This window comes from Hetaerina americana, unplaced genomic scaffold, assembly GCF_022747635.1.
Source record: "Hetaerina americana unplaced genomic scaffold, ioHetAmer1.1.p SCAF_13, whole genome shotgun sequence".
NCBI classification, from domain to species: Eukaryota; Metazoa; Arthropoda; class Insecta; order Odonata; family Calopterygidae; genus Hetaerina; species Hetaerina americana.
This window is the reverse complement of record NW_027286403.1, coordinates 14,263,145-14,279,614: the sequence shown is the minus strand read 5'-3', so window position 1 is coordinate 14,279,614 and position 16,470 is coordinate 14,263,145. Positions and strand designations below refer to the sequence as shown.

General features: G+C 40.2%; 1 protein-coding gene across 1 annotated transcript in view; it reads left to right on the top strand.

Annotated features, from left to right (window-relative positions):
- The first annotated feature begins 785 nt into the window (after window positions 1–785).
- Window positions 786–16,470, top strand: part of LOC139686110 (alkaline phosphatase 4-like) — a 55,686-nt gene continuing 40,001 nt past the window's right edge. The window contains exons 1-2 of the mRNA XM_071583284.1: window positions 786–1,192; window positions 9,895–9,994. Of these exons, the coding sequence (XP_071439385.1) occupies window positions 9,913–9,994 (82 nt within the window). The 5' untranslated portion in view covers window positions 786–1,192; window positions 9,895–9,912. The remainder of the gene's footprint in view (window positions 1,193–9,894; window positions 9,995–16,470) is intronic.

Here is a 16,470-nt window from a genome sequence, read left to right as displayed (position 1 = left end):
ACACCCGAACTAGAGTGGGTATTCCTGGACGGCGGGCTGTTCCTTTGGACTTTCCGCGTCGTCATGGGTTTCGTAACTGTGGATATCTTCCTGTGCGCATATTCACCCGCTAGTGGCGAATGGATGCATTCTCGCGGACCACGGGTGAGGGGCGATGGGGGCGGTGGGGGGTTCCGAGGGCTTGGAGGGATTCGAGGAGGGAGGAGAGATTGGAATCAGGGGGAAGGACGGGGAAGACTTAGCGAGGTACTTAATAGGGGCGCGGAGGAAGGGGACCGGAGGGATGCCTTGAGGTAGGACCTCTCCGTTACGAAGGCCTCAGGAGAGCGGGTCTCTGGTGGGACGGATGGGGCAGGTACGAATCACGTGGGCACACTGCGTAGAGCGCCGAGCCGGGACGGGACCAGGCGAGAGGAGGGGTCCCGTTTGGATTTCGGTGCGGGGGGAGGGTGGGAGTTCTGCTTTGTGCGGGGGAGTAGAGGACAAAACGGGGAGGGGCAGGCGGGAGAGGGGTTAGCATCTTGGGGCTGTGGTCAGGCGGAGGCAACGTCATTGTGAAATGGTGGTATGATGTTTTTGCCCATCCAACGAAATACAAGGAATAAGTACAAGATGGGGACACCGGTACCCGTTATGTTCTATGCGTGTGCTACTGTGTTGCCATCCAGCGCTAAAACCATGCACTCCAAGAGTAACAAAAAGGCGTACCAAGATTGTACAGCAATGTTGCCCGGACTGGTAGCGCGGTGTGGAGTGGAGGGAGAGAGGGTGGAGGGGGTTCAGGAGAACATTGATGATCCCGACAGACGTGCGTGCAGGCGGGCCAGCCCGGTTGGCGCGTAGCGCAGACCAGTTGTTAGAACGCTGGGGTCGTTTGTCGTAGCTTCAGTGTAGGCAGGAAGCTGTGAGAGGCGATCGCAAGTGCTTCGCCGTCTCCCGAGTGCGACCAGTAGCGGCTCCCGGTAAGGAGGGACCCTCCCGTCCCGTAGCCGCGGCGCGGAAGTCCCATTCACATTCGGATCGAGTCCCGCCGTCGGAGGGGAGGGGGTGTGGTCCCCTTTTTCGAGTGCTGGAGTAGGCCATCGGATCCTTTGTTTGATGAAGAAAAGTTTTTACAACCAGAAAAGCATTACCGCTGTAGGTTACCGTGGACAACCACCGGCAAAATTTGGGCGGTGACGAAGGAAGAAAGGTAGAATGTCATCCATTATTTCATATTGCTTATCCTAGTCCATAGCACTTTTCCTGTTCCCAACTTTCCTCTTTTATGATCAAAGAATTAGCAATTTTGTCATGATGTTGCCTCAGGAAAAATTATTTAGCCTAAGTTTTTTTCCTGAGTATTTAAAGCTGCATTTAGATTTGTGAAGTGTTTTTAGCATACTTTTAATTATCGAACAAAATTGCTGTCTTCATCAATCACCTCGTTTATGTACTTCTACAGCGCGGAAATGGATTCCCATTCATCCCATCAACATTAGTAATTATGAGCTACTTCCTTAGCTTTCATAAAATAGTGTGGACGAACCCCTTAATATTACGTACATTCCCAGATGGTGCTTTTTTTAAACTTTGATGTTGTTGTTGCTCTGTTTTAGTTGTGTCTCTTTAATATTTATGTGATCATCAGTTTGAATATTTATATTTCTTGGTGTTTTACCCACAAACACGAGTTCATTGATTCCCCCTTTACACCATGGACCAGTTTGGAAAATTCTCTGAATGTCACAGAACTTAATTTCTTTTTTTATAATGTGGACAGTAATTCCATGGTAACACTGTGCAAAATTATTATTTTAGTACTGCGTAAAGTCAATATTTTCCATTATTCTTGGACTCTTAAAAGAACGTCGTGCGTCAAATTAATGTTAAGTTAGCCTGTTTTAAGCTTGAATATCATCTTTGGAGTTTGTAAGCGAGCAATCCCAAATTTGAAATCTAGATGGAACTCTTCATGAAAATGTCGTGGAAGATTCGTGTTTTGTCTTGAAATAGACGGTTAACATTCTCCCTATAATTAAGCTGTGAAAATCGGTTGCCTAATGCTTGAAAAATATTAATATTCCTCCAAGATTAAATAGTGAAACTCAGCGCTTGCAAACACGTTTAATATTCTTCTGAGAATTACATTGATAATTCGTGCAATTTAAACTTGAAAAATGTCATTCCTTTCTATATATATATATATATCATTGAGTATGAAATATTACATAGTAACGATTGAGATAAGCATTCGAAACATAACTAGGCTAAAAATTTATTTCTACGGTAAAATACTTGAGTGAGCGTCTTTTAGGTGAACTATATTTTTCTTTTTTAAAGAATCATTGAATTTGAAACAGAATTTTCTTGAAAGGATCGTGTGAGGATACTCGTCATGAATTTTTGATATTCTTATCTCCAAATTTTATAATACTGATGAAATATTTGTTTTTTTTAAACTAAGCTTCTATTAATTGAACTGAAGGCTAAAATGTACCGTGCGTTTGAAAACTATTTGAAATTTTAGGAGGATATATCTTAGATGCAGAGAATTGTTTTGCCAGGTCTGTGCCAAATAAATTTTTACGTTACATTGCCATTAAATTTATTTCATCAAATTCATGCGGTGCGCATTTCAGGCAGGTTTCTCAGGAACCACAGTGTATGTACTATAAATTAAACCCTATATATACTATGCACTCCAGGTACACATTTTATAATCGTATTTACCCATCGCAAATGTGAGCCTCCAGACCTTAATCCATACTACGGTGAACTACATGTGTTGATCGTATGAGATCGATAGAAAACTTCTCCAACTGTGAAATATGATGAGGGCTATCGAATTTATCGTGTCTTCCTCAATATATCGTGTGTTTCGCTTACAGAATGAGGTTGCACTCCTCATGGGCTTGGTAAACCACAGCCTGGTTTTCCCCGTGTAGTAAGAGACCTTATTGTGACATGATATAACCAAGACGAATATTATCGTCTTTATCCGAAATAAATTCTTTAAATCAGTGCTGTGATACCATATTTTGCTCCTTCAACCTCCTTTTATTTTGTCTGTAATAAAATAGCAGTTCATTTGCTTAGCGATCCAATTTAAATGTTCTCGACGGTGATAGTGTTGTAACTAGGGACCGTTTCACAACTCGTTTATCGTTTCCAGTCAGCTTCTTAGTGACGTCGTGATCCTAAGCTTGGCCTCGATAAGCCTACAATGGTGATGAAGTCGCATACATTAGCAAACAAGGAATTAAAGGATGTATCAGACAGAATTATTTAATCTTAAGATTTTAATGGATCGTTCGCTTATTTATTGATAACCCAATCATTTGTGTCTCAATTTCATTACTTTAAAACATTTTAATTGCTCGGGTAATTCAACGAGTTTGCTCTCTGTTGCATAGATTTTGGTGCTCTATGGTTCATTTAAAACACAAAAGTTATTACAGGTCCTAAAAAAAAGAGAACCTTTGTATTTACAAATGCGGGTATGAATCATGGATGTGGTAATGTGAAATGTGAAGCATCACGTTTTCTATAAAATGCATTTGATTTTTAATAAGTGACTAATGAAATGAACGCTAATAATATCTTTTAATAACAGTTGCGTGTAATTAAATGCCACAAGGGACTCTAGTTGACCTTTGACTTCTCGCGTTTAGGTGAAAATGACAGACACAGTTGACATTTTTGAAAAAAATTGGCACATTTTGCGAGTATCGAAAAAACAGCCGAATAATCGCCTTGTTATAATATTTCGAATTTTATAGTGCTCCATCTTTCATTTAGCTCATTTTTTTGGTAAAATATCTTACAATGCTGAGTGCATTGTGTAATATTTTTAGTTTCTGTGTTTCCATTTTAGAAAGAGGAATACATTTGAATATTTTTTTAAATACTTAAAAATAAAAAAAAATACTTTTATGCGTAGCTATTCATTGGTACCGATTTGCAGAGAAATTCTTGATGCCCCTTCTTGTTATTATTTTTGCTAGGCTTTCCGTTTTCGCGAAAGATTTTTACGATTTTTCTATTTAAGATGCGAAGTGAACAACATTTTGTGGGAAAGAGAACGCCTAACAAAAAGAATGAAATCAAAGATTTCAGGAATTTCTCCTTTAGTCAATACCAATGAATCGCTACCGATTAAAATACATTTTTCTTCTTGAATTGCAAAAACCTCAAAAGTGTTACACAGTGAACTCTATATCAAAATTTCCAACACTAAAAAAGAACAATATTAAAGATTTTTAAAGCCTAAAATTTAAATAATTGGCATTTTAATGTTTAAGCCATAAACAGTTTTCAAGTAGTCATAATTAAATATGACGTAATATTTAGACGGAAAATTAGCCGTCACTCGTCTGTTTACCATGCTGATTCTACATGCAGACATATGGTAAAAAGTAATAGTGCACTGAAAAATATGCTACCAACATAATTTTTAAAAATCCTTCATTTGTAGAAAAAAAACGCCTCCAAAAATGCCATATAAAGCAATTTAAATCATAAGGAATGATGTTTAAGACTTGTCATTGTATATTAAGCTAAGGTTATTTAAAATTTCTGTAACCATGTGAAGGTGTGTGTGTGTATGTATATATATATATATATATATATATATATATATATATACATATATATATATATGCATATATAAATATTTATTTACTTAGTTATTGTTCCCCCTGGGCGGTAAAAAATTATTAAAATTCATTGCTACCTGCTGCAAGTTCATCCTTTGCAAGCCCTTTTTGTGATCCGCGCATCCAGAGGAGCTCGATAATTCTTCCTTTGTCGTTTGGTTTTCCAAGAGCCAATGAACCTCGCACAACAGCCCCGGCCAATGCGTGACTGTAACGCGTAGCCTTTGAGTTAGTACAGGTATACGGGCTAATTTCCTGCCACTCGCACCCGGGCGGTGCAGTGCGCTCAGGTATTTTTCAAGTTCAGATCTGTTACTATTCGTAATTCCGTAAGTATTCAGAACATTTCGCAAATTTTAAACACCCATTTAAAGTAGCAATGGTAGTATATCAAGCCAAACTGATCCGTTTACTAAATAAAATACTATTTAATCAATATAAGAAGATAGTAATAAAATATGCTGATATGTGTATCACCATTATTTCATTTTTTTCTCGAAGCAATCTCTTAGGGTAGGCGTTCAAAATAATCTGCAGTGATTGTCCTATCATCCAAGAACCCTACTCATGATTTTGTAATAAGAGATCATTAAATTGCTAAAAGTTGGTAACATTGAAACTGTGTAACTCTAACCTCATAATCGTACTTTGTTCATGATAATTCCAAATGAGTTTGTCCTAATGATCAGCTTTCATACTCTTGTACGTAATTTTAGGAATCATTCTTGGTCCCTTCTCTCCTTGGTTTGAGTTATTTGCAAAAGAAAAAATGATCTTGTGAAAAATGAAAAATATATTAGTCATACGTACGTCAATGGAAAAATTTTATGCGGAGTGATAGAGGAATAAAAATTTGGAATCCAATAAAAGGATATAATTCACGGCCTGTGATTATTTGCCTTTAAAAATCAGGAAAATCCTCATGCTCATGAAATATTCATGCGATTTCCCTGTGGACATCCTGTAATCTGCCCGTTAAGTGTGATTCGGATACAACTACGCATGCTCGTCACCGTCCCCTTTCTGGGCATTCACTGCCAAGAAAAGCCTGATTGAAAGGATAGTTACTTCCTTTCGCTGATTTCCATCGTTTTACCTGATCCATTCACACTTCTTTCGTCTCTGTCACATGCATACAGAGTTTCAAAAATGCTCCTCCACTGAATCAACTTCATGAAAAATAAATATCTACACTACCTCACAACGTAATGAGAGTTAATGAATCACGGAAAGTTATTTTCGTCATTCTCTATTTGGCTGCAGACGCGAATGGTCAATTTGAGCCCCAAAAATGTGCACTTAATGACTAATTACTTAATAATTTTATTATGGAGCCCTGAACAGTTGGCCATTACTTACAGCATGTAGTGTTGCACGGTAGTCTACGTACAGTGGAGTTTTCTGGCGATTAAAATACAATTTTAAGTACTACGAGTTGGGTCTTCAGCTAAATATTTTCAGAAATGCTTTTTTAATTGAGGACTGGTGGAATTTTATATAAGAAAGATCTCGAGTTGCATTTTTAGGTTTCAGTTCTAACTACAGCCCTAAGGTAAGTTTTATGGTTGGGGGGGGGGGGGCGTAGATCTCACCTCATACTAAGCCCTTTATTGCGTGTAATTCACAAGCTTGGGTATTGGGAGCCGATTAATTTCCGTAAGTGTTTCACTTTGAAGTTAGACGTAACGCAAAGGAATTTTGTTGGATTATTTGAAAATTGTTATCAAGGAAGAGAAGTATTCAAATATATTTTCGAAATGAAAATACAATGAATGCGTTTTAAGAGCGTTCCTGACTATATGACAAAATTGGAAATGTTATGATGATTTTAATTTCCCGATTTGTCTACTTTATTGTGAAGGAGTGACAGCAAGAAGGAAATAAGAATGCTCGATGTCAAACGTTTCAAAATGTCCGCCTTTGTAGTCATCATTTAGTCTTATCAGTCAGAGAAGTTGAAACCTTATTGCAGAATTTCATCATCATTTGTATTTAAATCTAAAAAAAATATTTTTACCACCCCTCTTAACTTACCATACAATTATGGCCGCATGATCTATTGATACAAAAGCAATTTAAATAGCCATAAATTTTATCGAAGAAATCAAGAAGGAATAGGCTCCTGTCAACATTTGCGACTTGAATGACACACTGCAGGAGTTACTCCGCGAGGCACGCGATTGCTGAGGTCAATTGTGCTATTTGAAGTAAGTGGGTGATCATGGCAGGAATGATGGGAAAGAGGAAGTGTGGCTAGACGGCCGGCGTCGGCATTCTCTGTCCCTGAACGAAAGGCGCCACGGTTTAACGAGCAGAGCCCACGGTTGAGCGTCCTAATTCTCCGAAGGTGCGGTGCACTTTTAAGTTTCGGGTAACAACCTAGTTGGGACAGGAATACCTCTGAAAAATTAACTCCTCCGATATTAGAATGAAGTATCGGAATTCAATTAAAGAGTCCTTTCATGGGTCATATTTCACGTTTCTGTTTTGACCGATTAAAAAAATTGTATGCATACATAAGTATGTACACACTCATATGTAACTATCATTATCTACTGAATTAATAGCCGCCGTCACACCCTTAAAACCATATCTTTTATTGCAAAGTTGTGACTACGGATCTAAGTATTTGTATTTCGATGGATTTTGGATTTTATCCACTAGGAATCATCTTGATGGGTATCTAATCATGGGAGCCTTGGCATTCTACTTAGATGTTCATACGCGGGAGCACAAAAGTCGTCGATTCATTTTTAAACCGCCGAGGAGATCTTTGCAGGAACTCTGTATGTGTATTTTAAGATTTTAATAGAATAAAATTAGTGTTGATTGTGGCAAAATTTTAATGGGGTTTCACATATGGACACTGGTGACGAAATGTATTTGATTATCGTGGAAAACACTAATCCAAAATTAACGTGACTTTTGAGATATTAGACAGTTATTAATAAAGTTAATTAGTGATTTTTAAGCTAGATAAGCAATGTATTTTTCGACTTACTTAAATGTAGTCAGAAACATTTTTTATTTCAATAAAGCTTGAACAAGATCTCCAGCGAAAACCCAATCCAAACATTGAAAATTTTCGAAATTCATGTATAATTGTTGAACTCCTAATGATATAGGGTCTATCCTAAAAATTGGTAGGTTGATTTTTTACCTGCTGATGCGGTAATGAGACGAATGAGTTGTGGTAATTTGCGGTGGGAAAGGTGCGTAGGTCTTTGGAAAGAAACGCGACCCGCGTCAATGGCCTGCGAGCCGTTACAGAGTGTAGATTGCTGCTTCACTGGACCCTTTTTCGAGGGACGCCTCACGAACTCACGGTTCCACGTTCCATGGAGGAACGATACGCTTGAAAATCGGTTTCGGAGAAAAACACCATGTTTAAATATGCTTATGGAGATCTAGCAATGTCCCAAAGAATGGTTTTCCTCTCGCACAAGATGTTCGTTGAGGGTAGAGAGGAGGTTGACGACGAGGGATGCCATGGACGTCTGTCAACGTTGCATTGCGATGAAATGTGCCAAAAGTGAGAGACATGCTCAATTCCGATCGACACCCGAGGGTCATAATGCTAGCAGAAGAGTTGCAATATTTTGAAACTACAGTTCATCGCATTCTTATAGAAGATTTAGCTATGATAAAGGAGTGTGCCAAGATAGTGCCTTAGGTGCTGTCGGAAGATCAGAAGGCTGCTGGTGTGACAACCTCGCGTGATCTCTTGGACCACTGTGAAAGTGATCTACCGCTCGATGTGGCAAATACGGCTCCTTTTTGTTCCGAAGAATAAAAATAACTTGAAAGGCAACCATTTTGGAACGCTGGAGAACTTCTAAGATGTCGCGACGAAGTGCCTAAACGAGGGATTCCATTGACACCTTCCGGGAAGCGTACCGCGACTGGCAGAGGCGCTGGCATCGGTGTGTCGATGTGCAAGGGTTGATCTTTTGAAGAATTTTAGTAAGTCGTACTTTGATTTGGAAAAAAAAATTTTCCCGGATTTGTTTACTTATTTTTGGGGCAGACCCTGTAGATTTGATTTCTCATTTTCTATCACGCAATTCACGACAAGCGTATTTGTGAAACATTAATATTTGTTTGACAGGTTTTTCTTTTCATTTTTTATTCCTTGCCCATGCACTTAAAAAAATTATGTATAATTTTTCATAATAATTTACTAGTTTGATATTAGGACTCGTGCCCTGATGGTGAGCGTGACGTAGGTTGTTAGTAGTTTTATTGATATAAATTATTAATTAATTTAAACTTACCTGTAAATATTTCTCTGCACTTTCTCATCATATACTTTTAGTTTACACTTGGGTATAGTTTTATCAATATCTACGATGTAGGGATCATTGACCAATGCATTATAACATATTTAGATGAAAACTATGAGGAGCGATGTTCTGTCGAATTGGTTAGGTCTCCTGGTGAATGTTTGGCGGCCAGATCTAACCCAAGTAAAACCCTAAAAGTAGGTTTCGATACGAGATTAAAATTCACCCTGAACAACGCGTGAAACGAGCGTGAAATTTTTTAGGAGCGTTAGGGCAAGGGAGGAGAGGCAGGAGGACATTTCTTTTACCCTTGCTACCACTCGGACTCCCGCGTCCTATCAACGAAAAAATCGTGCCGATTGGATTTTGGGGTTACCGAAAGGCATCGCCCGGAATTTGGACTCAGGAACTTTCCTTCTGCAACGGAACGCTTTCTGGGCTGCCCCCCGCCCAGCTTTCATCCTCAAAAAAGAAAACTTCAATCGTACCCATCAAAAATCTTATTTTGGCAACAGTGATTATACTTTGAATGAATAATAATCATTCTTTCTTCGGAATGAAGCAAGCCACACTACTCTTATAGCCGTAAAATAATAAATATATGGTATTACTTTAAATCACTCAAGGGTTAAAATATCCAAAAACTTATTCTGCTGAAAGGGCGTCTTGTAGCTGTCCATAAACTCCTTAGACACTTTGTGCTATGCAATTGGCTTCCTTCCATAAAAATTAAATCTTGTGTCTCTTAACTTTATTATAATAAATATCATGTTAAACCCTCACTTGATATCATGTACACATACTGCAAATAACGTTCTAATATACTACTTATTACGGCAATTGGCTTACTAGACTTTTTATATCATTTCATTGTCACGACGGGTTATTAAAAATATGATTAAATTGCTGAAAAGTGAAAGTTTTAATACACAGATGCCTATATCATAATGACTTTCTTTCCTTTCCATTTGCAGTTACCGATCTCTCTAAATATGAAGGCAATTCTGATCGTCATTTTACTGATGGTGCTGCTGCAACAAGGATCGGCCTCTGACACGAATTGGCTCCTTCAAGGTAAGTAAGACAAGGACGGGCCCGAGAGTAGGGTAATTAAAGGGTGGACGGGATGAATTTTTTGCCTTTTTCCAGAAAAATTAGAAGAAGTGAGCTTCGGGAAACCTTTCCTCTCTCCAATTGTAGTGGTTTTCGGAGATCATATATGATTTCATATTCATTCGACAGGATTACTCTTCAAGTGCCTAGTTTCATTTAGGCGAACATGGAGAAGCTAAAAAGAATCATAGTTATGACCAGTGATTTGTTCTCATTCCGTTATTTTTGCTCTACCATTAGCCTGTTTTCTGTTTATTAGTACCTGGAAAGAAATTTTCCTTGCGTCAGAAAACTTCGTTTCGCTATACACGTTTTCAACTCGCAGTTTTGACACCTATGAACTGAAAACTCCCCAGGTGCTTAGCTGTTTTGTGAGACAGGGTACCTACTCCGTTCGCTTAGGCGAAAGATTAATTTAATTGGGGGGAGAAGGATACAAATTGCCCTCTTCAGATTTTTATTTTGGAACTTGTAGATTTATTCGTCTCGAGTCAATTGACCCATCGTCGAATTTCACACCTTATGGCCTTCGATTACGGGAGAGGTCTCACGAATAATTGCGACAACAATGGTTGCCCCTTCACTCGCTGATCAATAATCGTCAAATTCAGTGCCAGTCGATCTGAAGGAAACAGGGATAGATAATATTATATATTATATTATATATATTATATTATATATATATTATTTTTTTAGGTAATCTACCGGTTAAAGTAGGTTTTTGGATGGACACAGCTGCTAAATAAACATTTTGTGACTCCTAACAAAACACAAAATCCAGCATTCTACTCTACATCAGGTCCCTCTTCATCTCTGAGTACTTTCTTCCTCCCTTCGGCCCGTCCAAAATCCCTATCCTGTTCCTTCCCTTCCCTCGTTTGCCTAACATTCTCCCCTCTATTACAGTCTTCAACATCCCACTGCCGGTCAGTACCCCCTTCATGCACTTTTCCTGCCTCCATAGGATTTCTTCCAACATACCAAGTACTTCATCATTTGTTTTCTTCTTTGTCCATTTCACCTTCTCCATTCTTCTCCACACCCACATTTCAAAAGCCTCCAGTCTACGTCTATCCTCCTGCTTCAATGACCACGTTTCCGCGCCGTACATAGCTACGCAAAGTTTTCACGAGTCTTTTCTTTATATCCTTACTCCACGTCCCTCTCATCAACTCCTTTCTCCTTGTGAAAGCCTCTTTGCCTAGCGCAATTCTTCGCCTTACGTCCCTACTACTTTGACCGTGTTGGTCCAAAACACTACCGAGATACGTAAACTGTTCTACCTGCTCTAGTTTTTGCCCTCCTACTTTAATGTTAAGCTTAGCCTTTTTCTCTCTAGAAAATCGCATAACCTTTGTTTTATTACGAGGGTCATCCGGAAAGTAGTACCCGTTCGTGCCGCATGAAGTGCTGACGACGCGAGTAGCCGCTGGACGAGGTCAGATAGCTTCAGTGGCTTGTCTGCCTTCTCTGAGCCAAGTTGCGTGACGCTAGCATTGCCTGTGTTGTTTCTGTGATTGTTTACAATGTTTAAAAAAATTGAGAACGCCGCCAGTTGTGAAGTGAGGGCAGTGATTAAATTCCTCAATGCAAGAAACGTTCGCCCATGTGATATTCATCGCCAATTAAAGGAGGTGTATGGAGACAATGTAATGGACGAGTCGTCTGTTCGGCGGTGGTGTCGCAACTTCAACATGGGGAGGGGGAACACACACGACGATGAGCGTTCGGAGAGACCGTCTGTCATTACAGACCAACTGGTGAGCTCAGTTGACGAATTCGTGAGGAACGATCGGCGCGTAACAATTGATGACATCTGTGAGCATTTTCCCAATGTTTCTCGAACAATTGTTCATGAAATTGTTAAACACCATCTGCATTATGCAAAAATTTGTGCAAGATGGGTCCCTCGCGTATCTCAATGAGCTGGCGGCGAAGGACTATGCAGCAGGAATACAGAAACTTGTCACACGTTATGACAAATGCCTTAATTTGCTTGGAGATTATGTTGAGAAGTAGTTTAAAGTATCCTCTTTCAAATAAAATTTTTTATGTTTGTTAATATTTACTTTTGTGTCTTTATTTCACGAACGGGTACTACTTTCCGGATGACCCTCGTAATATTGATTCTCATCCCATACCTGTCGCACTGAATTTCCAATTCAGTCAGCAGTGCTTGCAGCCCCTTGGCTGACTGACAAACTAAAGCTTGGTCATCAGCAAACCTAACTGATTTTACGAATTCCCCACCCACTTTCATTCCTACCTCGAGTCCTTCCCATGCCTCTTTGATCATTTCCTCTGCATACAGGTTGAACAGCAATGGTGATAATGGGCAACCCTGCCTTACACCCCTTCCTAACACTGCCCATTCGGCAAATCGGCAAATTTACGGCAAATCAAGTTAAATATTTGGGGGTTGTTCTAACACCACGCCTTTCATGGGGAGCACATATCAGGACAATATGCGGATCAGCTTTAAAGAAACTTGGCTTCATAAAACGGGTGGTGGGGAAATGTAATGAAAAAGTTAAAGAGAGGTGTTATTTTGCTCTAGTTAGACCCCATTTGGAATATGCCGCAAGTATTTGGGATCCGTGGGAGAAAATTTGGCAAAAAGAATTAGATAAAGTCCAGAGAAAATCCGCTAGATTCGTTATAAATTGTTATGATAAAAACACAAGTGTGACAGGTCTCTTAGGGGATTTAGGCTGGGAACCACTTGAAGTGCGGAGAGAACAAGCGAGGCTTAGACTTTTAGAAAGGTTCAGAACAAACGAGTTTAAATATGACACTGAAGGAATTATAATGGCCCCACACTATTTAGGTAGATCAGACCACAAAGATAAACTAAGGGAGATAGATTCCAAGACAGATAGGTACAAATACTCATTCTTTCCCCGAACAATCAGTAATCATAATAGCAGGAAACCGAAGTCACTTTAGAAATATTAGAAACGTTGAATTTACAAGTCTGAACAAAATTAAACACTATAGAGATGTTAGGTATACTTTCAGGTGCATGTGTATGTTAGTTGGTAGTTTTAGTGTTTGCATGTGTGTGGGGTGTAAGTGTTCATGCATGAATGTATGCCATGTTTTTTTTATATATATGATTTTGTCGTTATTTGCATGCAGTTTTTTTTTCTTTTTCTTTTCTAAATTATGGGTGGTGTCCTAGCACCCCCCGCCACACGCCCTTGCGGCGGCTTGCGGGGTATTAAGTAGATGTAGATGTAGATGGAAAAGTGCAAATTGTCCTTATTTCATTATAGCAACGGTGATAATGGGCAACCCTGCCTTACACCTCTTAACACTGCCCATCCGGACTCCCCGTTTCCCACCCGCACCTGAGCAGTCTGAGACATGTACAGGTTGCGGATTACCCTCCTTTCCCTTCAATCTATTCCTATTTTCTTCAATATACTCATTAGTTTTTCCCAATTCACTCTATCAAACGCTTTTTCGAAATCTACGAAACAGGCAAATACCTCCTGGTTGTGTTCTATATTCCTCTCGATTAATAATCTCATTACTGCAATGGCATCACGCGTACCTCTCTCCTTCCTAAACCCAAACTGATCATCCCCTAAGTAATCATATGCCCTACTCTCTATCCTTTTGTCCATGATCCTGAGAACAACTTTAGCTGCGTGGGATATCAAACTTTTTGTCCTGTTAGCCTCACATGATGTAGCCTTTACCTTTTTCGGAACAAGAACTAAAACTGATCTCACAAAGTCTTCCGGCCAGATTCCCTCCTCATAGATACTACGGATCAGCCCATATAGCCTTCTCCTCCCACATTTTCCTAAACACTTCAGTAGTTCCGCAGGTTTGTTATCCACTCCACGGCCTTATTTAGTTTCATCTCCCTTAATGCCCTTTCTATCTCATCGTCTAGTATGCCTGGACCTAAGCTATTTTCCTCTACGTCATGTTCTTTTTCAATGTCCAACTTTGTTGGTCGAAGTTCGTTGGGGATCGAGATGGTGCGGGGGCTAACGTACTGGCTTCCCACCCTGAGGACGCGGGTTCAAATCCCGGCGGTGTTGAATATTTTTCAGAGGTATCTCGATCCTTACTTGAGGTGCTTTGTGGAGGGCACTTTGAGTGAGTACGCCGTCCGTCGGATGGGACGTTAAGCTGCGGACCCCTTGGCGCCTTTCGTAAAGAGCAGGCTAATGCCGACGCCGGGTTTCTCTCCTCCCTTCACCCTTTCCTGTCCATCCCCTATGGCGCAAATGACTTTAGCTGTCGGTCGCCTCCCCTAAAAACTACTACTACTACTACTACTCGAAGTTCTTTACTATACAGTTCTTCTATATACTCCTTCCATCTCTCTTGGATCTTTCCTGCGTCAACTATTATCTTACCCGCCTTATCTCTAACTGTTAGCATAGATCTCCCGTTCTTACTTCCCGATAACGATTTTACTTTGCTGTACAGCGCACCGATTTCACCCTTCCTCTGCAGACTTTCCATATCCTCGCACTGCGTCTTCCACCATGCTTCTTTTGCTTTATTTGTTGCCCGCCTCAATTTATTGTTTAATTCTTTGTACTTCATTTTGCCTAACTCTGTATTGACATTCTTCCATTTTCTCCGCTCATCCATCTTTGTAATCACCTCATCCGTGATCCATGGTTTCCTTGTCCTTTTAGCGTTAACGGTTCCAAAAGTGTCTTTTGCGGCTTTAGACAACCCTTTCTTGATACTGTCCCATTTTTCTCCAATAGTGCTCAGCACTTTGCCATCCTCCATGATTTTTTCTACAGCCTGCTGGTACTCTTTCCTTGTAAATCCATTTAATGCTTCTCCATTCCATTTTCTAACCCGCCGCCCCTGCCTTATCTTTTTAAAACGGACGCTACATTTCAAAACATAAATTGTGGTCTGAGTCCGCATCCGCTCCCGGGAAGCTTTGGGAATATATCACACTGTTCCTAAACCCGTGTCTAACAAGAATATGATCTAGCTGATAACTTTCTGAGTCACCTGGCATTTTCCATGTATACCTGCGTCTTTTGTGGTGTCTAAACCAAGTGTTGGTGATGAATAACCCCTGTCTCCTGCAGAACTCAACTGATTTCTCCCCGCGGTCATTCCTCGTGCCTAAACCGTAGTCCCCTACCTCATCACCATCTCTTCCTTCGCCTACCATCGCATTCCAATCCCCCATCACTATCAAATTTTTCCCTGGAGGAACACACGTGATAATGTCCTCTAATAGATCGTATATCCTATCGACTTCCTCCTGCGTATGGTTGCTCGGTGGCATGTATACTTGAATAATAAAGTTCGTCGGCTCTGCTTTTATCTGTACTAGTAATATTCCATCCGTTACCTGTTCTGTGTTGACTACGCTTCTTCCTACCCCTTCATTTAATACTATGGCAACCCCTCGTTGGCTCTCGTCCCCGCCGCTGTATATTATTCTATACTGATCGCTCCAGTAATCCCCGTTATCCTTCCATCTCACCTCACATAGACCTAAAATATCAATTTTTCCCCTTTCCATTTCGCGCTTAATATTCTCCAGTTTCCCCGTCCTCATCATTGTCCTAACACTCCGCGTTCCTATTTTAACTAACTTGGTCTTATATTGAAATGTAATGAAATAATTGACTTTGTAATTCCACACACTTTACTATATTTAAAAACACGACCAGGTTTCGACGTTGAACGTCATCATCATCACCTGATGATGACGTTCAACGTCGAAACCTGGTCGTGTTTTTAAATAAAGTGTGTGGAATTACAAAGTCAATTATTTCATTACATTTCAATATGTTATGCAAATTCCACAAAGTTACGCCTGAGACAACAAATTTTAACTTGGTCTTTTTCTCCTGCCTCTTCTGTCCTGCTGCTTCCGGTTTTCCCTTGCGAGGGTTTCGTGGGATGACGACCGCGGAAGCCTTGCCTCCCCCGCTGCCGAGCACGGCACACGGCCGATTGGGCCGAGCCCCGTAGTTGCCAGGACTCATATTCTCTGTAGTATCTATCATTTAAATCTTGGGAATGATAATTGAGGTGGTTTCCCGTTGCCTTCCTCAATAGTGTTTTTAACGTGACACCATCACTTACTGGCCGCCCCACTGGGGTCAGACGCCATTGCAGCCGCCTCACTGAGGAACAGACGCTGCGTGGACTACCTTTCGTCTGGCTCCTAACCTTCGACCTATCTGGCATGGGTGACCCTACCAGGAGAAATTATTATTACTCCCGCCAGCACAGCTCTAGGGATAATCGGAACGCACAAGACCTTCCACCATGTCAAGGTTCTAGTCTGGGGTGGATGTATATAATATAATATTATATGTAAAAAAAAATATATATATACAGACAGCCGTGCTGTCGAAACGTAAAATAACAAATTGTGAGTGTCCTTTCTTTGTGTCTCTATATTCTAAAAATCTACATCTGTGTTTTTA